Genomic DNA, 25,903 nt, shown 5'->3' with positions numbered 1-25,903 from the left:
CCCTTTCTCATAGTGGTGATAAACACAATCATCAATGCATTCCATAGATGATTATCAGTGCTGCTAATAAGCTAGTTAGTTTGATTTGTATGGTGTCCTGTAGTTCAGCAAGTTGAATGGTAGAACAGATCTTAATTTAAGACAATGTATTATTTTTCATGTTAGAGATAAATAATTTAACGCCTTGGTTGCACATAATTTATTTCTGGAATTTTATATACTACTGGTTTTAAAAAGGAAGTATTAAAAAGCATTTCATAGTTTAATATGCTCACATTGGCAGTGGTGTTTTTCAGTCTGCTTTTGTTCATCTTAATAAAATCAAAGTGATTTTTAAAGTGTCACCTCACATATTCTTCTAAGCCAGGGTAGGGCCCTTTGTGACTTGTTGACTTCAAATCCCATAATTTCTCAACCAGTCATGCTGGCTCAGGAATCATGGGAGTTGAAGTCTACAGGTCGTAAAAAGGCCATAGTTGTCCACTTCTGTTCTAAGCTATAAGTGTGTAAAATTAGAATATTGGAATAAAATCCTTATACAAATATAGGTGGTGTAGTGATAAACACATCCTTGAGTTCCTGGTGATAACGTCTGGAACCTATGTGGGGAAAGAAGTATCTGTGCCTCGTTAGTCAGGGATAGCACGACAAGGCAGCACTGGATTCTGGTTTTGGGAGAAGCCAGAGAATGAAGCTATTAACAAACTAAAATCAGCCCATATCTTCTTTCTGTAATTTTTCTTTGTAGATGAAAACATATACATTTACATATCACACTAAACTTGGCTAAGCTGGTGACAGACAGTTTCTTAGAGACATTCACTCACAGAGGAATCGGCAGCTAAGTCAGCCTAACTGACAAGATGTCAGTGAAAATGATGATGATTAAATTTATACCCTACTTTTCTGCTTAATATATAACACTTTATAGTAGTAAAACAAAATATGACATTTAAAATGGAGTATTACGATAAGTACAGTGAGAACGAGTATTTTTGTAGTTTAAAAGGTTTCCAGTTATAAGAGAATTGCCAAAGCTGTGTCAATGTCAGAAAATATTTGTATGAAAAAAAATCTATAAAGCTATATGAGATAAATTGCTCATTTAAAAGCAGATGTTAAAAGCCTTGCTGGTTGATTGCTAAGGTTCTCCTGGTTCTCATAAGCATTTCTACAGTTCTGCTTCATGGTTATTGCAAGCTGTAATTTTGTTTCGCTTATACAAAACTTTTGAATTCTGACTGCAGTATTTAGTAGCAAATGTGTATGACATCTGAGGCAAAGTAGTAATTTAAGAAAAAAAACTTTGGAGTAGCTATTTTATTATCATTTAAAAGCCCATTTAAATCCTAAGGCAGTAGTTATTTGATTGTTAAATGCTTGTGTTTGACTCCCTCTTGAGGATCAAATTTATGGGCAATTTATAGTCTAATCTATCATTAGTCTTATACAGTATTATAATTCTGTTCCTGCTGAATTGACCAATTTTCTTTTCCAGAACATTTTATACTTACAATCAATACTACAGTATAGCTGTATTTGTTACCAAACGGCTTTCAAAATCATACCACTTTAACAATTTTACTGGAGAGATATTAAAATGATTTTCACTTAAATAGAAAGTTAAATAATGCATAAGGCAGAGTTAATATTATCCTATAGTACTTTTTCATTTAGTTTTCACTAAGTAGAATTCGTTATTCTACTTAGTATGTTTTCAGTATGTTTTATTAGATTTAGAATTGCTCCTAGTTACAAATTTGGAAGAGAACATTACTTATCTGAGTCCCTTTGCTAGTGACTCCCCTTCAGCCTAAATGTAATAAAAATCAAGGAATTGCCAAGGAGAAAAATCATATCTCCACCAATATTGCTAGGACAACTACTGTATGTAAACAGTAGGGAGCAATCCCCATACTCACTAACACTGATGATGTTGCCTAGTCAGGTAATGAAGCTCAGAGAATACCAAGAACTCCACAGCTACATATTTCTCTTCTATTGAAATGGGAAAATGATCTGGATTCTTAACAATCCTGTATTTGAAAGGTAGATATATACCTATTGTAAGAAAAACTTTAAATTTGGGATGAATGTAAAGAAAGAATACAGTATATGTCTTATTCAGGTTCTTGGTAAGAGTCCAAGTTGCCAACTGTTCAAGGAAATTGTATAAGAATACATACTTCTTAAAATTTTATAAGAATATAGGATCACTAATTAGTTCTCAACATAAATTTGTACAACCTTTTTATAGAGTGAAATGTCTTGCCCAGATATGTAAGATTACAAAGGAAGGTTGGTTTTATTTATTAAATTGTAATAAACATTTTTAGATTATAATGAATTAATATATATTATATGAACGGTAGTCTAGTTTTTATTAGAGTGAATAATATGAATTCCATTTGCATATTTAAAAGACTTATATGCTAATTACCTTCTTAATAGCTCTGGGCACAAAGACACAGTAAATATATACATTGCACTATATTAAAAATAAAATATAGAAATGTCTAACTACATTTTAAACACCACCCTAAAATGTAATAATGGGGGGATGTACTGTTGTCTGATTGTCAGTTCTATAATATGGATCTGCAGTGGGCAAAACAAATTGATTTGAATATTCAACTGTGTGTGGTGGGGTTGATATCTTTAATGGAATATCTAACAGACAGAAGAGCAAGACAGTTAAGGGGAGAAACAAGGCCATTAGAAAAAAGGAATGGGGAAGTGTGAAAAAGAGACTAGGAGTAACTTTGCCTTAATTGCACTATGTATAAATTGTATGAGAGAATGCCTATTTCCACAGGGCCATGTATGCATTCTTTGGTCATGTCACACTCCACAAGACTGACAAGGTCAGGAAAAAAGTGCCATGTGGAATTTTGAACTAATTGTAAGGCTAGTAGACTAACATAAAAGAAAATTTGAAAACTAAACAATGTTATTCTAGGCTGTGTCCCCCAAAGCAGTTAGCAAATAGTAAAGCAGTTTCAATCTTAACAGTAATGTGGAAACATAAACAGATAGCCTTTACCATATTTGGTTCTATATTCCAGTCTAGCTGAAATTTCTGCATCACCCCAAGAATTCTACTTAGAGTGTACTATAATCTTGCTTTAAGCTTATCATCCCACAAATAACCAAATCTAGGTTTTCTTCTTCAGGATTTATCAGCTGAAGTTAATGAGAAACCTAATTGCCATAGTTGTTACATGGCTGTCTATCATCTGAGCTGGATTTAAAAGCACCCCTGGGCTGAAAATGTGTTACTTAAGGAGGAATATAGGCCTGTGAAAGAACACAATCTTGATCCTGAATCCAGCATACAGAATCAATGTAACACCATCTTGTCAGAGTTACCACCTTATTCTGCTACACTACATCCAGTGCTTTACAGCCTGGAGATCCACAACAGCTCTGAAGATGTTTAGCACTGAGTTCATAAAAAAGGAACATTATGATTATATACATTATAATTATAATTTATCCACATTATTAACAGTATTGAGGGCAAACATTTGGTGAGTTGCCTTTCTGTATGCATGTAAAAGCAAAATCTCCAACTCACATTTGTGACTGCGTGGAAATGATCATATAATTGTCTTGGCAACAACACAGAGTGATTTGTTATTGCTGCCTTCTACAATTTTTCTGCCCCAACTTCTTAGTCTAGCTTGCAACTCTGATATTTCAAGGTACCCACTCATTTAGCTAACTAAATCTGATCCTGCTTAGCAGTTAAGATGATAGAGTTACTGTATTGCTGTAGTATTTTGCTTTGCAGTTTCAAAATGAATATATCACTCTGAGCATGAATGTATAAGAAAAGTAATAGCTGTGAAATACGATGTTCTAAGATGATCCACTGAGCATTTTAAATAGTTACTGGAAAGCAAGTACTAATACTTCTTTGGAGGGTTAGTATGAAGGGGGATTGAATTATATATTATTCGGTATTCCAATGAGAAGCTTAAATTAGGAAGAAAGGAACTAAGGTGCTGGAAATTATCCAATTTTTTTCATTTAGTTAATGTGTGGGAAATTTTTTGAATTAAATGCTAATGGTTAGAGCTTCTTGTTTTGTGAAACTTCACATACCTCTAACCTGTTTTTTTTAAAAAGTAATTGATTTTTTTCATTAATAAGATGTGGAAAAGTAGCTAAGATGCATTTAAAAGCAAATCTTCCTGCTCTTGGTTGCTAATTGTAGTTTGTAATTCAGAAACACAATACATTTCCTATAGGATACCATAGGTGGAGAAGTGGAAAGTTATTGAGGTACTGCTCCATTGTGGTGTAATTCTTGGATGGACGCTGAAAGGATTGCATAAACCAGTGTTTTCTTAAAATAGGGCAATAGGACATGGTTTCTGGGAAGAAATACAGTAATGATGGACATGGGAAAATAGAAAACATAAATATTTATATTGAATATTGATCTGTAAAAATCAAGGTCAGGTTATTTGAATTGAATTATGATCATACTGGGATTATTTGTATCAGGAATCAGACAGACACTACTTGACAGCTAAGAATTCAGTTATCTTATGGTAGAAAAGAAATGGGAAATAAAAGAGTTGCACATGACATCATAGTGAGGTCATGAAATTAAAGCGACAGGTGAGTAAGGATAATATAGTGTCTGTTGTGGCTGGATTATGTGTGGCAAGTTGTTGGTTAGGAGTCTATTAAAATGCAAGGTGTTGAATTTATAAAGCTTGAGATTTTTCTGGATAAACTTAACTGCACCTGCTGACAGTTTAGGCATCATTTCTTACCCTGCTGGGAATTAAATTTAATAGAAAAGTGGCAGAAAAAAAGCTATAAATGGGAGACCATTTGTTCTATCAACAGCTGAGATTTTATGCCAAGATTGTGATTCAAAAGTGAGACACTCCTGCCCTATCAACGCTTCAGTTAACTTGATACCATAAACATAGTCTCATAAAATATTTTCTTCAGAAGATATGTGTATATATTTTTGCATAGTCATCTGTAGACTCCATTAAAATGACATTTTTCAGTTTAGGTAACAATTGTCTTAGTTTCAGATAAAATTAGAGGTTCGTTCTTCCTTTTTTCTTTTCTTTTGAAGGAAGCATTTCACATGCTGTTTTCTGGAACGATTTAGTCTCTTTATATTGCTTAACTGTTCATAGCTTTGTCTAACATTTGAGTTCTTAGGATGAGGTTAGACTTAATGGCTTGAAGCAGCAAGCAAGCAGTTGATAGACAGTAGATAACATTGGATTAGCATTCTAGGATATTTTGTTTGATTGAAATGTGAGCAGTAGGAAAATATTTATATGTTAGGGAATTGGAAGAAAAGATCAGTTTTGTTGGTAGATTTGTCTTGTTTGGTGATGGTCTTTCTAGATTATTTTCAAGTAGCTGATAATTTACCTCAGATCCTTGTCTCCTCTTATAGAGGATCTTATGTCTCTTCTGGATGCTGACATACATTCTGCTCACCCAAGTGTCATTATTGATGCTGATGCTATGTTTTCAGAAGATATTAGTTACTTTGGTTATCCATCCTTTCGGCGCTCATCACTTTCCAGGCTAAGCTCGTCCCGAGGTAATTTTGCACCTTTTTTTCTTTGTAAATAAGTAGTATTGCTGTGCAGTACTAGTTATAGCACATGCTGGTGATTTCTGTCTTAGATTTGTGTGTGCAATTTCTATTCTAAATATAGACAATTAAAAACTTTCTTCTAAGTTGTAACATTTCAAAAATATTCTAGTAAGTTACAAAATAAATACTAGTACTATGTTTGAAATGTCTTGACAGATGAAATGTGCATGAGGCTTTTAAAATTGTCTGCCCGAAGCCAGTTTTTTAAAAAAAACAAAGACTTATGGAGGATTGGCCTAAAAACCTATTCTCTTCTGAAACATCCCAGAAGATCACTTGTTTACTTTAGAATAAGTTAAAATTAGTTGATACATAGGGAATTTTCTGCCTTCTCTGATATGGAGGCATAATTTTATAGCAAATCTAGAAAACCTACCTGTGCTCAGATGGGTAGCAGTGAAAGTTATGTATCACTCAGATAGTTAATAATTTCTTTGCAAAATATAGTATCAGTGACACTTTAAAATATATTAAGCCTAGCAATTATTATTTTTTGCATATAGATTTAGAAATAGCAGCTACAAAATATTTTGCGTAAAACCAAATTATAAGTAAGATTTGAAAATGTATGAAATCCAATACTGGATCTGGTGCTTCCTTCAAAAGAACTAGTACTTTGTCCAGAGCATTTTATCAGTTGTTAATCCAACCTCTTCTACAAATCATTCTTGAATTTCATTCTACCCATTTAATATTTTTCTTAGTATTCACATGCATAAATATTTAGTGCATTGTGTTCAGTTAGTTAAAAATTTATTATGGTTGTGAATATAAGGTGATTTTCCAAATTATCATATATCATATATGGCTTCATTGTGCTATTTATGAAGCTTCTAAGATGGTAGACATCTTAAAATCTGTTTACTTGGTTTTAATTCCCATAAAATCTAGCCAGTAGGGCAAAATGTCAGAAATTATGAAAATCACAGTTGAAGGGAAATGGGTTGCTTACTCATACCAGTGAAGATTAAAACCAAAGGCCTTATCTATATATGTATAGGTCTTGGGGACAATCTTAGAATTATATACATGCCACTACCTCTTTTTAATGCACATATTCCTAACCCTCCTCATTATGGTCTCATTAGACGTCAACTAAACCATGAGGTCAGGTTAAGGGGGGGGGGAATTATCAAAACATTAGTAATAGAGAAGTTATGAGAGCTAAATGGATATTCATTTTTAAACAATTGTTGAAGGAAGTGGAGAATAGGATGACAGTGATAGAAGACAGAGCAAAGAAGTAAGGCAAAAGAAAAGAGGCATGTTTTGATTAAGAATGGTATTAAATAAGGAGTAATATAGTTTAAATGCATTATGTGCATGTATAAATATCCATCCTCTGATTTTTCTTAAATCCCTTCCCTTTTCCTTTCTAAGGTTATTTCTATGTTAAGATGAAAAATCCTTATTTTCCATGTATATATTCTCTTGGATATTTAGTTTGATTACCTGACTTAACATTTTAATTGTATGAGAGAACTGGCGTACTGGCTTTAGACAATTTGTAGGCCAATTGAAGGGAAAGCATTTTGGTAAGGAACTTTTTCCTTAAAAAATCTTTCTAGAACTTTTCTGATTTCAAAATTTTCCTTTAATCAACTTTACTCTTGAACTTTAAAAAAAATCACATCAAGTGCTATATATTTTGTTTAAAGGGTTGGATTAGCAAATTTACAACACTGTAGGATTGTGTGTTAACTTTTTCAAGTGGTGGTGGGGGAACTGCTGAGACTCTCTAATAAACACTCCTTTTTTGCTAGATTAAAAGTCTCTTCAAATTCTTGTTAGTTGAAACTAGGTTTTGTTTTGTTTGTACCGTTTGATACATCACCCATAATATACTCTTTGCATATGGTACTACAAATTTTGAAAAACACTTTTTATCTTGTTCTATATATCCAATGATATAATTAAAAAAAAAAAATTCATTTTGAGTAGCTTGAAGCTTCCTCGGCCTGAAATAGATTTTGAGTATCATTCTTACATTTTGAATGATTTTGGCAGTAATAGTACATATGCTTTAAAGGGTTAATATTTTGAGTGCTGCATGCCTTTTTGATGTTTATATTTCATAATAGATTGTAATTGCTGTTAGTTGCATCCTGAAGGGTCTTTACTAGAGAGTGGCTTACTTTTATCCCACTGGTGTGACCCAATTGCATACCAGTTCTCCTTCTTCCCTTAGAGAGAGACTCTGAGCTGTTGCGTGAACGTGAGTCCGTTTTACGTTTGCGTGAACGAAGGTGGCTTGATGGAGCCTCATTTGATAATGAAAGAGGCTCTACAAGCAAAGAAGGAGAGCCAAACCTTGACAAGAAGAATACACCTGTCCAAAGCCCAGTCTCATTAGGAGAAGATTTGCAGTGGTGGCCAGATAAGGTACTGATATATTTTTTTACATTAATATATAAGATGTATAATCTATATATTTACATTTCTTCTCTTTCCAACAGTCTGAAAATACATTGTTTGTTTGTGTTACTTCTATGTGGTTGGCTTTGCTTAATATTTAATTAATGGTCTATACATACATACATACTTTAAATATTGACTTTAATGACAGGACAATTCACATACAGATAGTCCTCAATTTAAAACCATGGCTTAACAGCCATTTTAAGTTCCAACTGCCACAGAAAGGGTGCATTATAGCCTATAAAGTACTTCCAACAATCGTAACCCCCTCCCCCCCTGGTCAGGTGATCACAGTCTGCTGCTTTGCAACCTGTTCGCGCTTACAACTAGATATCAAGCACCAGTGTTCATATATGTAAACACCATGTGTAATCTTCTCTGTCACCGGCCCCAGAAAACCAGCAGGGAAGATTGCAAACTACCATGGAGTTGAGATTCTCTCCCCACTTTTTGAGAGTGAAAGGGCTGCTAGCAGGGAAAAGATCTCAACTCTGTGAAGCTGAGATCCACAGGTAGCCCTTCTAGAGAGAAAGAGCTGCCTGCCAAGGTGGGGAGAATTCCTCCAAAGGGCTGCAGAAATGGAGGTCAGATTTGAAAGATCTGAGCTCCATTTCCCAGCAGAGCAGTTTTCTTTCATGCATGGAGAAGAGATGAATTCCTCCAGTAGGGTCCAGAAACAGAGCTTAGACTCAGAATGAAAAGGCCACATGCAGCTCCAGAGCCCCGGGTTGCCGACCCCTGGGCTAGACCATTAATTTTGGCATCTGGTATACTATATTTCTGGGAAACTTAACTAATTATCTCTCTTAACAATTTTTCAGTTTTTCTATATGTCTTTTTTTTCTTTGGCAGCATGGGATTGTTTTTCCCTGAGACTGAGAGCAAAGACAAAAATCCTTTGTCTTCGTTTTACCTTTCATCATTTTTATTTACCTAATGTACATTAACCTTATCAGGAAGGTGGCAATTTGGTAAAATTGTATTAAATAGTAATTAATGAGATTTATAAACTTCCTCAGTCCACTTTGATATGGATGGTGCATATGAGCAATCAATTGACTAAATAAAAAGCTGTGCAGAAAAGTCTTTCTTGATTTTACAAAGTATCATTTTTATCAGTCAGCTTCAGTCTTTGTAGATAAACAATATTTTATTTATTCAGGTACACATTTCTTGGTATTCCTGTGTGATAACATCAAGGTGTACATTAAATATATAATTATTACAATGTTGAACATTTAAACTTATCTGATTTTGTAGGATGGAATGAAATTTATTTCTATTGGTGCTCTGTATTCTGAATTGGTCGCAGTGAGCAGTAAAGGGGAGCTCTATCAGTGGAAGTGGAGTGAATCTGAACCATATAGAAACACACAGGTACATACAATTATATTTGTTTATTTGATTGATTCATTATTTGCCATCAAGTTAGTATTGGCTCGTGGGGATCACATAGATCAGGGGTGTCAAACCCGTGGCCCATGGGCCAGATGAGTCAGGTAATGGCCCCGCCCCCACCCAGTTTAGCGATGTCATGTGACGCCTCCATGATGACATGAGTTTGACACCCCTGACATAGATTTTCTCCATGATAATCTGTCTCAACTTGGTTTTTCAGATGCTGCAGTGGTGTACCGGTTGCCACTGTAATTAATTCCATCCATCTTGCTGTTGATTGAGCTCTTCTTTTCTTTCCCTCCTCTTACCCTTTTCAGCTTTATAGTCTCCAGAAAGTTAGATCCTTATATAAGGTGTCCCTAGTATAATAATTTTAGTCTGGTAATTTGTGCCTTGAGTAATTTGTTCAGTGATCTACTCATTCATTTTCTTGGCAAACAATTTTGTTTAATGCTATCAAATACATATTTAATAAAAACTAATGTTCTATGATTACATCAGAGTGTGACTAAAATCTAACCAGTGCTGTGCAATCAGTGGAATGATTTGGCATCCAGCATAGTTAGAAGTAGCAGTGATAGCAATGAATTTTTAACAAGAGCTATTCTGCTTGGCCTTTTCTGACTTGTAATGCTCTGTCTTGCTTGAATAGAAAAAAATCACTTTAATGGCAAAAAGTGTGCTGCTGTTCTTGAAGATAAAATTGAGAAGGGACAAAATCTGCTTTTTAATTGACCCTTGGCAGGAAAGTAATGCCAAGAGTTCATTGATGAGTTCATAACATACTATCTGATGGTTTTGTTTCCAAAGAATCCATCAATACATCATCCACGTGCAGGATCATTGGGATTGACAAATGAGAAGATAATTCTTCTTTCTGCAAATAGCATTAGAGCAACTGTTGCTACCGAAAACAATAAGGTATTAAACATTTGAGTAAACATTTGAGTAAACATTTGAGAAAACATTTTCTTTTTCTAGTTTGTATTAGTTTTTTTTATCATTCTAGTAGTAATTTTTATAAAATTGCTATTAAATTTCAATTATATTCATTTTTTCACTTTATTGCAACATAAGTATGAGGGTTTTAATTGTTGTCAAATAAGCAAAGCTGTATATTTGGTATAGAAATAATTAAGTAAAAGGAAAACGTCTTTAACAAAAAAAGATGGAGCAAAAGCAGTTCTGGAAAGTTAATAAAAAGCACATTGGGCTTTTTCTGCCTTGAATATGGCCCCCAAAACTCTTGCTTCTTAAAATTATTCAAAACAAAATCTTTAATTTTTTTTTTTTTGTGTGTGTTAAAATTTCATCTCAAACGTGGTGGTAACAGATTGTTTATGTTGTGTATAAAGATTTGCCAGTAATTATTGGTTAAAATAATATTTTGAAATGAAACTATATGATCACTATTTTTCCCCCTTTCAGGTGGCTACTTGGGTAGATGAAACTTTGAGTTCTGTAGCTTCTAAATTAGAACATACCGCACAGACCTACTCAGAACTTCAAGGAGAACGGATAGTTTCACTGCATTGTTGTGCCCTGTATACATGTGCTCAGTTGGAGAATAATTTATATTGGTGGTAAGTGTATATTTCTATTCAAAGTTTGAAATATACTCATATGTTTGCAAAGAACAAAAATTTTCTGCTGATCAGCTTATTTATTTTTGAAGAGGGTTTTTTTGTTGGAAAAATAATAGGTGAATACATGATAAAAAATATGCCAACCTTGTTTGGGTTTAATTTGATTTATTACAATTGTAAGCCTGCCCAATTCAAAGCTACCTACTTTCCCCATTTATTTAATCAAATAGAAGAAAACATAATTTTATTTGCTGTATTCATAAGGATCGTACTGCTTGAGAGTCAGGCTATCTTGAGAAAGAGAGAGAAAGGATGCTTTTGTGATTAAGAGAGATTAATTTGAAATACCGGATTTCTGGCTGAATGCTTAAAATGGTATATGATACTACAACGTGTATTTGCTTGATTGAGATTATATTATTCTGCCTTTTAGTCCTTGAATTTAAAAATAAAAAGTTTGCATATATTAATGAAATAAAACATGGTTGTAACAAACAATAAGAAAAGAACAATGCTGCCTTCAGTTTGGGAACCAAAATCTTTCCCTTACAGCAAGTTGCTAATTTTTATTGGTCAAGAAGATGGAATGTTAGGAGTTATAGTCTCAACATATCTAAAAGATAGCAGATTTATTGTGTGAGAGAGAGAAAGAGAGAGAGAGAAGTGTTTGCTTAATTCCATTAAAGATTATAGCAGCTAATAGATCAAACACCAAACATGCTTTAATAATTATTGGGATTTTAATGCAAAAGATGGACATTTGTTTTAAAAAAATTTGAAAACCCAAGACAAGGAACCCCCCAGTATGCTCAACAATGGCTAATAGATTTCTGGAAGTAAATTTGGGCTGTATGTTGCTAACTTTTTCAATAGCTCAGAAGATGGTGGTATCCAAAATGTCCAAATAAACAGCATCATAATCAAACATAATTGCATCTTACATAGACACAGATGGAACAGTGATCTGCTGAACTGCAAAATGCTGTCAGGTGCTCACTGAGGATCAGACCATCTGCTGCTGATCACAGAAATTTCACATCAATCTAAAAAAAGACTAGAAGAAAGAATCACATTCCAGTAAGATAAAACATCAAAAACATTCCTGAAGAGTATGAGGTCATAAACCGATTCAAAGATATTAACTTTGTACAGAGAGAGCCTGAGAAAGGTAGAAATAAATAAAAAATAATTGCAAAAGAGAAAGGCAAAGGGCAGACTGGCTATTAAATCAAGCCATAGAAATAGTTAAGGAAAGAAAACCATGAAAGACAGAGATGATCTTGGGAAAATTAAAGATCTTAATGGAAGCTTTCAGTGGTAGGCAAGAAGAAATATGTACTAACTTGGAGTATAGTCAGATAGAAGAAGACTGGGAAAAATAGGTGTCTATTTAAGCAACACAATCATGAGTGCACATTACAGAGTGGTGGATGAAACATGCTGGGGAAAACATTCTATCTTCTTTTTATATATGAAATGTCTAATTTTCTAATCTTGGCCTCCACTGACATTTTCCATAGACTTCAAAGTACATATTCTTAACTCAGTGTGAACAGTTAACTATTAGAACCACAATTTTAGGAACTGCCTGATATATAATCTTACCTTCTCAAGTCTTAAAACTCTTTTATTGGCTGGATGTATTTGTCTTTTATTGTCTCTTGTTTTAATTTCTTACTCTACTTTATTACAACCATTTCATATTTAACGCTAGTATTTTTCTTCCTAGGGGTGTAGTTCCTTTTAGCCAAAGAAAGAAGATGCTGGAAAAGGCTAGAGCCAAAAATAAAAAGCCCAAGTCTAGTGCTGGTATATCTTCAATGCCAAATATCACTGTTGGTACTCAGGTATGTACATGCTTATTTTTTTAAAAAATGAACAAATCGAACTACAAATGAGTTATAGACTGTCACAGTATCTGTAAATGGAATTCTTAAGTCAAAGCACCTTGTTTTCTGAACGGATGAAATTTCAGATATCCATAGTATGTACTCTGCCTGGTAAATATATTCTCCTCTTTGTTTTCTCTTTTATCACTAAGCTATAGTTTTAATCACGCTGAGGGTCTTACTGTTAGGAAACTGTGTCCTGGGTATGTTGCATTTAAACATTCATGTGTATTTCAGTATCACATTTTAATCTATAAAATACAGTTTTTCCTTCTGATTTTTTGATGTTTAATTTACTATAATTATTTCATTATTTCTTTATTGCAGGTGTGTTTGAGGAATAATCCTCTCTATCATGCTGGTGCAGTGGCCTTTTCAATTAGTGCTGGAATTCCTAAAGTTGGTGTGTTAATGGAGTCTGTTTGGAATATGAATGATAGCTGTAGATTTCAGCTTCGGTCGCCAGAAAGTTTAAAGAACATGGAGAAAGCTAATAAAACTACAGAAACAAAGTAAGTGCTCTAAAATATTGTGAGGAACTTCTTTAATACATCTGCTCATAGGTGGAAATCTTTGAGAAGCATTGAATTATGGATCTCAGTCTGCTAACATTTTTCACCTAAATGGATTATTTCTCTAAGGACTATAGCAAGTAATGGAGAGAAGCAATTAGGTAGACAGCCTTGAATAAAGCATAATTTTCAGGATTTTTGAGTTTTTATTTCAGTTCCAATTTTCACTAAGGACAATTCTTTAATTTGTACATTTTAAACAGTTTTTAAATGTTATATTAACAAGGCTTGGTTACCTAAAGATATCAGAAAAATGAATAGGTATATCCAGAGCTTTGATCAGTCTTTATAATGAATTTGTGAGAAAGCAGACTTACTTATTTATGACTTTTGCATGCTGTCCCAAATGAGAGAGATTTCTTACAATAAATTAACTTGAAACCAGTTTAGATACAAATTAATGAAATTAGAAAACGTGTAAATGGGATAAGAAAAAATGAAATGGCAATTCTAGAATAAAAACACGAATTCTAAGCCTGACTGACTTAAAGTACATAAATTACTTTTTTCTTTGAAATCTTAGGCCTGAAAGTAAGCAGGAACCAGTGAAAACTGAAATGGGCCCACCGCCTTCTCCAGCCTCTACCTGCAGTGATGCGTCTTCAATAGCAAGCAGTGCATCAATGCCATATAGTAAGTTACATGGAAGGAAATAGTTCGTAATTGCATTGTCACTAATTGTAGCGATTTATCCATAATTAATGTCTAAATATTTAAAATCTTAATATAGTTATTTGGAAAATGCCAAATTTTTGATCTATTTTTATATTTTTTATTGTTTTTAATCACTGATGTTTTCATATTTTCTTCATCACATTAACTATATATGAATGTAGTATCAAGACATAGTTGCTCTGAATTCTGCCTGTTGCTTGTAGGTAGCACAAGGCCGAATTGCTCCTGTTGCATTCTCCAGCCAGTGGGAGTCACTAATTCATCCCAGCAGTGTGAATTCCACATCCGACATATAGAATACATTATTAGGATATTGTCAGATTGATTTAGCTCTGCAGGAAATTTTTGTTCCTCAGCTGTTTCTGATTACTTTAATTGTTGCCGCTGATGGGAAATTTTGAACAGTGGCAGTTGAGTAACACATATACAAATGGCCTAGTTACTTGTTCTTCCAATATTAATGGCTTTGCAGATCTGTGGTGGATTAAATATAGAGAAGACCTCCTTATCTGCAATAAAGGTTGCTGCCATACTGTTCGACTTAGAAGACATTGTGGAAGGGGAAGTATTTCACACATGGCAGAATGTTGTGTGGGCTTTTACACATGTATAAAGTACTTTTTTCATCTGTGGTTTCTTTATATGTGGTTGTTAACCTGAAATGGAACTCCTGTAAATATTAAGATCCAGGTTTATGCAGCTTGTAAACAACAAGCTAGAATCCTCAGCAGTCCTGCTTTATCGTTATGTCCGAATGCAGCCAACCTTTTAAGAATAGATTCAGAGATCAATAAAATATTTAATAGATGAAAGTGTTTTAATGAGAAAGTTTATTTTTATTTATCCTTCATATTTCTTAAATCACCTATCTCATTTGGTTATAATATAATTATATTGTATATAAATAAGTTGCACTGCAGCCATATGCAGATTTTCTATGATCAAATGTATTTTAAACCCCCCCCCCCCATTCTTTGTACTTATCTAAGAACGGCGAAGATCTACCCCAGCTCCTAAAGAAGAAGAGAAGGTGAATGAGGAACAGTGGTCTCTTAGAGAAGTTGTATTTGTGGAAGATGTTAAAAATGTTCCTGTTGGGAAGGTTTGTATAAAACAAATTCCATTTTTGTTTACTTTTGGATATTGATTTTCTTTTTTTTAATTACATCAAAACTTGTCATAGTAAATATTTTATTCTGAAACAGAGATGTGTACAAATATTTTTGAACTAGATGCTGTCTATTTTGAATGGCCGTAATCAAAACAAGATACATTACAAGCTGCTTCTCTGCTGCAGGATATTATCTCAAATAGATGAATATTTTTTCTCTGTAGTTATTCTGCTAAACGGGAGCTGTCGATTAGTGTTAAATATATATTCTCATATGCAGTCTGAGATTATAAGTGATGTAGCTATCATAAGTCACTTAATTAGAATATATCACTTCAAAATAGCAGATGCATTTTGAGTATATAATATTGCAACATAACAGTTTTAGTTAGGTAATTGCAGTTTTAATGTGTTGGGAGTGGGGAATACTTTTTGGTTTTGAACTTCTTTAAAGGCAGCATAAAAATAAAATACATTTAAACTACAGCTTCTAGGCAATTAGTTGACAACTTTCAGAGCTTGTTAGTATTCTGTAAGTGATATATTAATGGGGACATAGTGGCTCAATGGCTAAGACACTGGGCTTGTTGAGCAGAAAGGTCGGCAGTTTGGCACTTCGAATCCCTAGTGCCATGTAACGGAGTGAGCTCCCATTACTTTCCCCAGCTTCTGCCAACCTAGCAGTCCAAAAGCATGTACAAATGCAAGTAGAAAAATAAGGACCACCTTGGTGGAAAGGTAACAGCATTCCCTGCGCCTTCGGCATTTAGTCATGCCGGCCATATGACCACGGAATTGTTATCAGACAGCCCTGGTTCTTCGGTTTAGAAATGGATATGAGCACCGTCCCCTAGAGTTGGGAACAACTAGCACATATGTGCAAGGGGAATCTTTACCTTTAAGTGATACACTGGATAACCTGCTATGTTACAAATTAAGAAAAAAAGATTCTTTGTGTGAAGTAAGATACTAGATTTTTTTCATTCTGTTCTGATAAAATACTAAAATGATGGCCCAGAGCAATCCTGGGAGCACAGAAGCTTTTAGTGAGGCTGGAAGATTTGTTTAAATTGAATATAGGCATCTTCCACAAAAATAGATTATGATACTACTGTGCTATGTTGCTATTTCAAGTACATGTTCTTTAGCAAAACAAAATTATGTGTTATTATATTGTGGTATACATATGGTAGAAAAACTGTGTCTGGGACCTTCCACTTTAAAAATAAGGTAGGCAGCATCTCTGACGCTAAAGGTATTTCTTAAAACTTCAATATTTTTAGTATATCTTAAAACTTTAAGTTTTCAACTTCATTACGTCTTTCATTTTATTCTATTTACATACTTTTATTCTAGGTATTAAAAGTGGATGGTGCTTATGTTGCTGTAAAATTTCCAGGGACATCTACTACTGCAAATTGTGCAAGCAGCACTGGTTTAGATCCTGATCCCTCTTCTCTTCTTCAAGATTGCCGATTGCTCCGAATAGATGAACTACAAGTATGTGTAGTAATGAGAAAACATGACAGTGTAAATGGTTAGCAGTTTGCTGCTAAGGGCTACGTTACCATTTGCTAATCATCTTTAAAAAGATGTCAGCTATAGAAGATGCAGCAATGAGCAGCTAATAGAAGGGACTGGAGAACTGATAATGTGAAATCTTATATTTCATGAACCTTGATTTTTTTTAAAATGAGATTTTAGAATTACCCAAATTCTATCTTTTAAACAAAAACCTCGTATCATTTATAAAACAGCAGTAAATTCAGAATAAGTAAAAAAGTATAACATGCTTTTAGTTTATCTATCTATCCATCTCAGGGGTGTCAAACTGGCAGCCCATGGATTGGATGCGTCACACACAGGCCATGCCCACCCCAGTTCCGCAAAGGGGAAAACCGCCATGAAACATCACATGATGGCAACGTGATGTCGCGAGTTTGACACCCATGATATTATAGGATACAATGATGGATATTTTGTTAGATTACATTAAAAAGAATGTGTCTTATGATGAATGACAAAATAATCAAAAATTTTAGCTAGAACAACTTCAAAAAATCCCTCAGTATGTTGAGTAAATGTCAGGGACAATGAATGGAGGGAAGGAATTGATTTCTAGCATCATGATGACCTATTTATAGCAGTTATAGCAATAGCAGTTAGACTTATATACCGCTTCATAGGGCTTTCAGCCCTCTCTAAGCGGTTTACAGAGTCAGCATATTGCCCCCAACAATCCAGGTCCTCATTTTACCCACCTCGGAAGGATGGAAGGCTGAGTCAACCCTGAGCTGGTGAGATTTGAACAGCCGAACTGCAGAACTGCAGTCAGCTGAAGTAGCCTGCAGTGCTGCATTTAACCACTGCGCCACCTCGGCTCTCGTCACCATGCAAGTAAAAATAGCTTGGCCGAGACTCCAGAAGAATCTCATTACATTTTTAATGAGAGAAATCATTAGATACAGCAAGTTAACTGAATTAGAGTCTTATTTGTTACAGGTGGTAAAAACTGGTGGGACACCAAAAGTTCCAGATTGTTTTCAGAGAACTCCTAAAAAACTATGTATTCCAGAAAAAACAGAAATTCTGGCAGTTAATGTAGATTCAAAAGGTAAGTGTGAACTTTTTTCTTCCTCACTTTCTTGGCTTATCTATGGTTTAATAATAGACAACCTGTGACCCTTTGGATCATCCTTTCAGAGACTTTTCCTTACCCTCAATACCATAAAAAAGACAGAATTTCTAATGCCTTCACTAGAAAAGTTATGATGCATTCAGAGATGTATCTGCCATCAGCAGAGGAAATTCTTTATGATGTTTTATATTATTCCATAAACTGCTTTATGATAATTTTTATGTCATAAAATGTTTTATAAATTTTGCCAAGTTTCAATTCCATAGTTGTAGGTCTTGGATTTTGAATTCAGTCTGTAAATTAGGCCATTTGAGGTACTTTGGTTCAAAAATTGTTGCTATGATGAACTGTTTTGCCCAGCTAAAGTTTACAGGAACAAGACTTTTAGTATATAAATATGTTACATTAGCATTTTCTCGCCACTTTTTAGGAGTCCATGCTGTTCTCAAGACTGGAAATTGGGTTAGATATTGCATTTTTGATCTAGCAACTGGAAAAGCAGAACAGGAAAATAATTTCCCCACTAGCAGCCTTGCTTTCCTTGGGCAGAATGAGAGAAGTGTTGCTATTTTCACTGCTGGACAGGTTTGTTTTATTCTGAAATATTTAGAAATGTGCTTTAATGCAAACTTGAATTATTTTGAACTATGTCTTTATAGGAAACCTATCAATATTCTTGATCCATATAAAGGGTGCATATTTTTTCTTATATTTGGAATGCAAGGAATAGGAAAGGAAAGGAAAAAGCTACAGATATTTAATACTATCAAGAGGGTTTGTCCAAGCCTATGGCACAGTTCAGTTGAGGGGAAGAAAATGTTGGGAAGGTCTCCTTTTCTGTAATATTTGGAACTATTTCATTGGTGAATATACAATCCCTACACAAAATAGGAATGGTCAATTCCCATCACCCCTAAAATTTGTGATATTGTGATATCTATGTTACTGGATGAAATAATAAAATGTGTGCATCAGTGGTGGGTTGCAGGCTGTATGCTCGAAACAATTGTTTGCATATTTATAATAATTGCTCTTAGTTTGTGATTGCTTTGAAGACAAAGAGGTTGTGATTAAGATGAGTTGAGCTGGGTTTACTTCAGGAGCTGATACACTGCTAGAGGCCACATTTGTCTTGTTAAAATAGGCAAGAAGGCAAAAATATTCAACCAAAAAAATAGCTGGTAGATGAGGAATGTAAACTTCTTTGTAAAGTATTAACTGAAACAATAGGAAAAAATAACTAGAATTTTGTATTTCATGATATTTTGCTTTTTAAATAGGAATCACCAATCATTCTTAGAGATGGAAATGGCACTATATATCCAATGGCAAAAGATTGTATGGGTGGAATAAGAGATCCTGATTGGCTTGATCTCCCTCCTATCAGCAGTCTGGGAATGGGAGTACATTCCTTAACAAATATTCCTGCTAATTCAACCATTAAAAAGAAAGCTGCTATCATCATAATGGCTGTTGAGGTAATTAAATGTATTGAACATGCTATATGCTAAATAAATAATTAAATAAATATATTAAGCAAAGTTAGAGGCATTGTATCTTTTAGTAATTTTCTCTCCTGGTTTGCATTCAGTGTTTGTAGATATTCCTAAATAGTGATTTTATGAAGATTTCTGCTGTATTACAAATACTTTGATTAAATCAAAGATCTTTTTCAAAGTTATATAGTTTATTTCTGAAGAGTTGTGCAATTTAAGCACCCATTACCCTATAAAGTTATAGCTAGAAACTTTAAAAATATAGTCCGGTAATTGGAGTATTTGGAGTATTTTATTAATACTTATAGGCCGCCCTTTTCCCTGAGGGGACTCAGGGCGGCTTACATAAAATGAGGGGAAGGGATATACAAACAATAGCACATACAATACATAAAGTAAAATAATAAGCAACATTCATTCATCATTCGGGTGGGGGCAATTATCTTTGTCCCCAGGCCTGACGGGCTAGCCAGGTCTTGAGGGCTGTGCGGAAGGCCTGGACGGTGGTGAGGGTACGAATCTCCACGGGGAGATCGTTCCAAAGGGTCGGAGCTACTACTGAGAAGGCTCTCCTCCTTGCAGATTGTTCTGCTTTGGTGTTAAATATACTGAAAATTAAAACAGACATTTTATCTCCTTGTCAGCAAGCATTTGGCTACAGTCAGAGATTTTAAATGTACATTATATTGCTTGCCATTTCAGGCAGGTAGATTTTAAAGGGCCAAAATTTACTAGTTTTATAGATCATGCACTTTTGACTGAAACCTACTGGTAAAACTAATTAATGTATAAAATGCAACATTGATCTTTTATTATCACATTTTTATTGATTGTATTTCTGGCTCACCCCTTTTCATTAAAATCAGAGCAGTAACATAGTTTTAAAAAATAAACTGCATACAGTAGCATATACTGGGTAACGGTGCCTGTTTTATTTTTTGGGTGCAGAAGCAAACTTTAATGCAACATATTCTGCGATGCGACTATGAGTCCTGCAGACAGTATCTTATGAACCTCGAACAAGCTGTTGTCTTGGATCAGAACCCACAAATGCTACAGACATTCCTTGGCCATCGATGTGACGGAAATAGAAATATTCTGCATGCTTGTGTGTCTGTGTGCTTTCCAACCAGTAATAAAGAAACTAAAGAGGAAGAAGGTAAGCTGAACCATCTGATGCAAATTCTTCTGCACATTGTTGAAAGAAGGGTCCACTGTTATTGAGAAATCAATTTTGAACTAGCTTTGTACATATGTAGACAAATTAGTCACTTTGAGAGTCTTTGAGATTCAAACATTATACCCATGGCCAGCACAGCTACCTGGAGACTTAAAAGTGGGCACAATGATATGAAGCATTTCAGTTTTAAATCCAAAAATACGTTTCAGAGCAGGATGGACCTGCATACTACAATTGTTGGTATTTAAGCTGCATTTTTTTCCTGGACCAACAGAGTCCTTTAGAGCAGCCATGGGAATGCTGTCAACACCTCCTTAACACAAGCATATAATTTCCTGGAAATACAGAAGATCTTTATACCCATTTGAACTGTCTGGATCTCCTGATATTCCTGGCACTTGACAGCTGTAGAGTAAAGGGGAAAGGAAGCTAATTTTGGTCCCCATTCTCTAAATCATTGATAGGCAACTTATGAGTTGTTTGTGACCCTTAACTGCATCACCAAAATTTAGTAGCAAAACTTCTGATTTCCAATGATATTATCATCTGTGGGTTGGGTTTTTTTTTTTTTTGAACAGCTGCCTTAGACGGCTGGGAAATTATTTGCACTTTTATTCCATAAACATTCATGCAAAACCAGACTCAAATATATTTATTTCCATACTTTCTGGTAATATTACTTGGAGGCAAAATATAACAACAACAATGTCAACTACTTTCTGTGTTACCCAGTGCTGCTTAAAATGCTCTGTAAGCTATTTTTGAGCCTGTGAACATTGCGTCCTCAAAAAGCATCATTACATTGCTAAGAGATTGACATCCACATTTACTGAATGTTATAGTAAAGAGCTTAAGTTGCCTTGCTAGCCATTAGTTGACTGTCAATTGATCAACATGCAGATACCGTACTTTTCAGAGTATTAGACACACCATTTTCCCTCAAAAAAGAGACTGAAAATCTGGGTGCGACTTATACACTGAATACAGCATTTTTTTTGCCCCTGAAACCCCACCCCCTTCATCAAAATGGCCCTGCATAGCTTGTAGGAGGCCATTTTTTGCTCAATTTTGCTTCCCCCACCAGTCCCCCGGAACACTCTACAAGCCTTCTAAGGGCTATTCATGCCCTTTTTTGAAAAAAAAAAAAAAAACAACAACAACAACAAATGGGCCCATTTTCGCAAAAAACGGGCTGTTTTTGGGGAGGTTTGCAGAGTGCAAAAACTTTTTTTTTAATTTGCCTTTTAAAACTTTATTAAATAAACTTATCCCTCTCGTTATTTTGAATTTGAGTAAATATTTGATATTAATATGCTATTGATTTCATATTAGGACATTTATATAAAAATGACAAATGCATGTGAAAGATAAATTGTTTCAGCCATGGTATCAACAGTTTTTTCAAGGTTCTTATTTATGTTTCAGAAGCAGAGCGCTCAGAAAGGAATACGTTTGCTGAAAGATTATCTGCTGTTGAAGCTATTGCAAATGCTATTTCAGTGGTGTCAAGTAATGGACCAGGAAATCGTGCAGGTTCCTCCAGCAGTAGAAGGTAAGTTAGTGGTGAATGATGATGTTATCCTTTCAGTCGAGTCGGACTTTTAGTGATTCTATGGGCCAGATCACTCCTTATCTTCCACTACTTCTTTGAATTTTTTAATGTTCTGGCTGGTGTCAGCTTTGATGCTCTCCAGCCACCATGTTCTTTGATGGCCTAGTTTTCCTGACTCTTACTGCTGACTCTTCCAAACATAATTGCTTTCTTCACTGAATAAGCTTCTTGCTTAATTCAGTGAATGTTTTCAAAGAAGACCCCAAGAAAGTTCAGTTGCCTTTTGGAAAAAACACATTTGGGACCTTTGAATTGTGATGCTGGAGAAAATTGTTTTTAATAATTAATATTATTATTATCGAGTAATGTAATGTGAATCACAAGAAAATTGCATCATTACAGATGAGGTGAAATCAGGTTTGGAAGCCATAATGAAAATAACATATATTTTGTAATACAAAGGTAGGATTCACTGGAGAGAGCTGACACTTAGAAATATCAAAAGCAGTTGGAAGGAGAGGCTAATGAAAGGCAAGATGGCTGGATACTTTTACTTGATTACAGAAGTATAAACTTAGAAGAATTTACCAGCTTGGCAGGCAATTTTGGTAAAATTATATATCTATATTTCTAAAAATGCACCATTAACTATGATTTCCTTTTTATTGTTAGTTTGCGACTGAGAGAAATGATGAGACGATCTTTGAGAGCAGCGGGTTTGGGCAGACATGAAGCTGGAGCTTCATCAAGTGACCATCAGGATCCTGTTTCTCCTCCCATAGCTCCTCCAAGCTGGGTTCCTGATCCTCCAGCAATGGATCCCGGTAAGATCCTGAGATGTTCCTCTGCATAATTGCAGATTCCAAACAAATGTTAATGCTATGTCAGAGGAAACCTGTAGCAAGAGTAATGTAAATGTAAATATAAATGTAAATGAAAGACATATATACCTAGCATTAAATACCTATAATAGGTACCGTATTTTTCAGAGTATAAGACGCACCTTTTCCCCTCAAAAAAGAGGCTGAAAATCTTGGTGCGTTTTATACACTGAATACAGCATTTTTTTGCCTCCAAAAACCACACCCCTTCACCAAAATAGCCATGCAGAGCCTTTAGGAAGCTTTTAGAGAGCTCCTAGGGCTGGGAAGGACAGAAATGTGCAAAAAACGGCACATTTTTTTGCTCAATTTTACCCTCCTCCTAGCCCCCAGGAGCACTCTATAAGCTTCCTAGATGCTATCCACCCCCCCCTTTTTTTTTTACAAAAAAAGGACCGTTTTCGTGAAAAACAGGCTGTTTTTTGCTCACCCCCCCCCCCAAGCACTCTGCAAGGCCCCTAAAGGCTATTCATGCCTTTTTGGGGGGGAGGGGAAACGGGCCCGTTTTTGTGAAAAATTGGCTGTTATGGGAAGGTTTGCAGAGTGCAAAAACTTTTTTTTTAATTTGCCTCTTCAAAACCTTGGTGCTTCTTATACGGTATATAACATAACCTATTTGACTGCATGCAGTATTTAATGAAGTTAAATTATCAAACAAATGGATGTTTGTAGCAATTGTTGCTTATATTAAGCTTGTTGCTTGCTGTTTGTTAGTTACTTCCGACTTATTGAATAACCTTTCGCTAGAAGAAAACTTCAAGCAGTGATTTTTTTTTAGTTAAGGGGGGATTTCATGTTGGGATGTGTTTTATTTATTGATGTACATCCTGCTATTCTATTTGCTAAAGATGGTGACATTGATTTTATCCTGGCTCCTGCTGTGGGATCTCTTACCACAGCAACAACTGGCACTGGCCAAGGACCAAGCACTTCTACCATACCAGGTGAGAGAACATTATTTGATCTGCTGAAATACTATGTAGGTGCATTTACCTAAAAATATTCTACAGGTGTACTAACTACTGTTGTTTGCAAGTATTTCTGTAAGTCTTACAAGTATATTCCATAATAATTTGCATGCATTAAAATATGTTGTTAGTTAAAATGTTTCTTTAGAATATAAAATGTCCAGTCCTTCTATTTCCACTAATATTAATAATGTTGTCATATCACATTTCAAATATAGTCATAATTGTCACAGCAACAAAGCAGCTTTTAAATTTTGTTTTTCATCCATGCTCTCTCATTTGTAGGTCCTTCTACAGAACCTTCTGTAGTGGAATCAAAAGACAGGAAGGCCAATGCACATTTCATACTAAAATTGTTGTGTGACAGTGTTGTTTTACAGCCATATCTCCGGGAACTCCTGTCAGCCAAGTAAGGGTCCTCTGGTTAAATTTCATGCATACTCTTGAGAAGCAGGTAGAATAATTTGCTTCTTCAAAACTGTCAGTATTTGGCTTTATTCCTGCTTTTTCAGTCATGCATCTTAAGTTGAAATCATCTGTCCTCATATTCCCCTATGTATATTTGAAAATAAGGACTCAAGTAAAATGTATGCTGTTTTTTTAAATGTTTATATGGTGATTATTTTAAAAAAAACTTTCCTGAAGATATTTTAATTGGAAAATGACATGGATATATTTTTACTTCTAGGGATGCAAGGGGAATGACACCATTTATGTCTGCAGTCAGTGGCAGAGCATATCCTGCTGCAATTACTATTTTAGAAACTGCACAGAAAGTTGCAAAAGGTATGGATATTTTTTTAAAAAAAATTGCTAATGATTTAGGATTTTTTCTTTTGGGAGTTTGACACATTTTATAATATAGAATGAATAGAAAATTGCAGTTTCCTTGCTACTTGTCTCATATTACATGGAATATTCCCCTTCTCTGTGGTTGGATTAATTCATCTGAAGGAATTTTCTTCAAAAAATTATTTCTTTACCCTATATGTAGTGGATTATATTTTAATTGAGACCCAGGTTGTGGAGTGGTTAAGGCACCAGGCTAGAAACTGGGAGACTGAGTTCTAGCCCTGCCTTGGGCATGAAGTCAGGTAGGTGACCTTGGGTCAGTCAGTCTCTCTCAGCACTAAGAAGGAGGCAATGGCAAACCACTTCCAAAAAAACTTGCCAAGAAAACTTCAAGGATTCATCCAGACAACCTCTGAGAATTGGACATGATTGAATGAAGAAAAAAACTATATTCATTATTTATTGCCATTTTATCTTGTTGACTTAAAACAGTTTCAGTTTATTAAAAGAGAGTGTATAGCAGTTCCTCAATAAAGTCAAATAGTCACAGGACAACCTACTTCTAGAAAGAATTTAGCGTACGTATTGCATAATATGTAACTGAAGTAAAGCAGTGTTTCTTTTTCACTGTTGTGAAGCTTCTGAGTATTAAGGTTTTTAAACCCCTGGTTCTGATGTTTAATTTGGAACCTCCCCTCCTCTTTCTTCTCCTTTTTAAAGCAGAGGCAATGTCAAGTGAAAAAGAAGAAGATGTCTTTATGGGAATGGTTTGTCCAACTGGCACAAATCCAGATGACTCTCCTTTGTATGTTTTGTGTTGCAATGATACTTGTAGTTTTACATGGACTGGTGCAGAACATATAAATCAGGTAAATTTAGGGAGTCTTGGTTGGCATTTTTGTCATTTGTTTTTTGCTGCTAGGTTAAACATCTTTATTTCCCCAAGCTTACAATTTATTTTAAAAAATCCTCCCTCCCTCCTTCCCTCCCTCCCTCCCTCCCTCCCTCCCTCCCTTCCTTCCAGACTAAAACAGTTTTGAAATCTCAGTATTTAAATCCAGTTGTAATTATTCTTGCAATAAACTCATTAACTTATGTTTAAT

At 34.8% G+C, this 25,903-nt stretch overlaps 1 protein-coding gene across 7 annotated transcripts in view; it reads left to right on the top strand.

Annotated features, from left to right (window-relative positions):
• Positions 1-25,903, top strand: part of UBR5 (ubiquitin protein ligase E3 component n-recognin 5) — an 85,560-nt gene that overhangs the window by 24,719 nt on the left and 34,938 nt on the right. For 4 of the 7 annotated variants that reach the window (XM_032223481.1, XM_032223478.1, XM_032223480.1 and 1 more), the window contains 20 exons: positions 5,438-5,587; positions 7,815-8,026; positions 9,323-9,439; positions 10,271-10,381; positions 10,889-11,043; positions 12,776-12,893; positions 13,263-13,447; positions 14,031-14,140; positions 15,172-15,284; positions 16,650-16,793; positions 17,796-17,907; positions 18,362-18,516; positions 19,212-19,409; positions 20,376-20,586; positions 22,033-22,159; positions 22,832-22,983; positions 23,889-23,984; positions 24,294-24,417; positions 24,697-24,794; positions 25,521-25,669. In XM_032223481.1, coding sequence (XP_032079372.1) covers positions 5,438-5,587; positions 7,815-8,026; positions 9,323-9,439; positions 10,271-10,381; positions 10,889-11,043; positions 12,776-12,893; positions 13,263-13,447; positions 14,031-14,140; positions 15,172-15,284; positions 16,650-16,793; positions 17,796-17,907; positions 18,362-18,516; positions 19,212-19,409; positions 20,376-20,586; positions 22,033-22,159; positions 22,832-22,983; positions 23,889-23,984; positions 24,294-24,417; positions 24,697-24,794; positions 25,521-25,669 — 2,837 coding nt within the window. The remainder of the gene's footprint in view (positions 1-5,437; positions 5,588-7,814; positions 8,027-9,322; positions 9,440-10,270; positions 10,382-10,888; positions 11,044-12,775; positions 12,894-13,262; positions 13,448-14,030; positions 14,141-15,171; positions 15,285-16,649; positions 16,794-17,795; positions 17,908-18,361; positions 18,517-19,211; positions 19,410-20,375; positions 20,587-22,032; positions 22,160-22,831; positions 22,984-23,888; positions 23,985-24,293; positions 24,418-24,696; positions 24,795-25,520; positions 25,670-25,903) is intronic. The other 3 variants (XM_032223479.1, XM_032223476.1, XM_032223475.1) reach the window with 3 other exon arrangements.

This window comes from Thamnophis elegans, chromosome 8 (genome assembly GCF_009769535.1).
Source record: "Thamnophis elegans isolate rThaEle1 chromosome 8, rThaEle1.pri, whole genome shotgun sequence".
Taxonomy (NCBI): Eukaryota; Metazoa; Chordata; class Lepidosauria; order Squamata; family Colubridae; genus Thamnophis; species Thamnophis elegans.
This window is presented reverse-complemented; position numbering and strand designations above follow the sequence as displayed.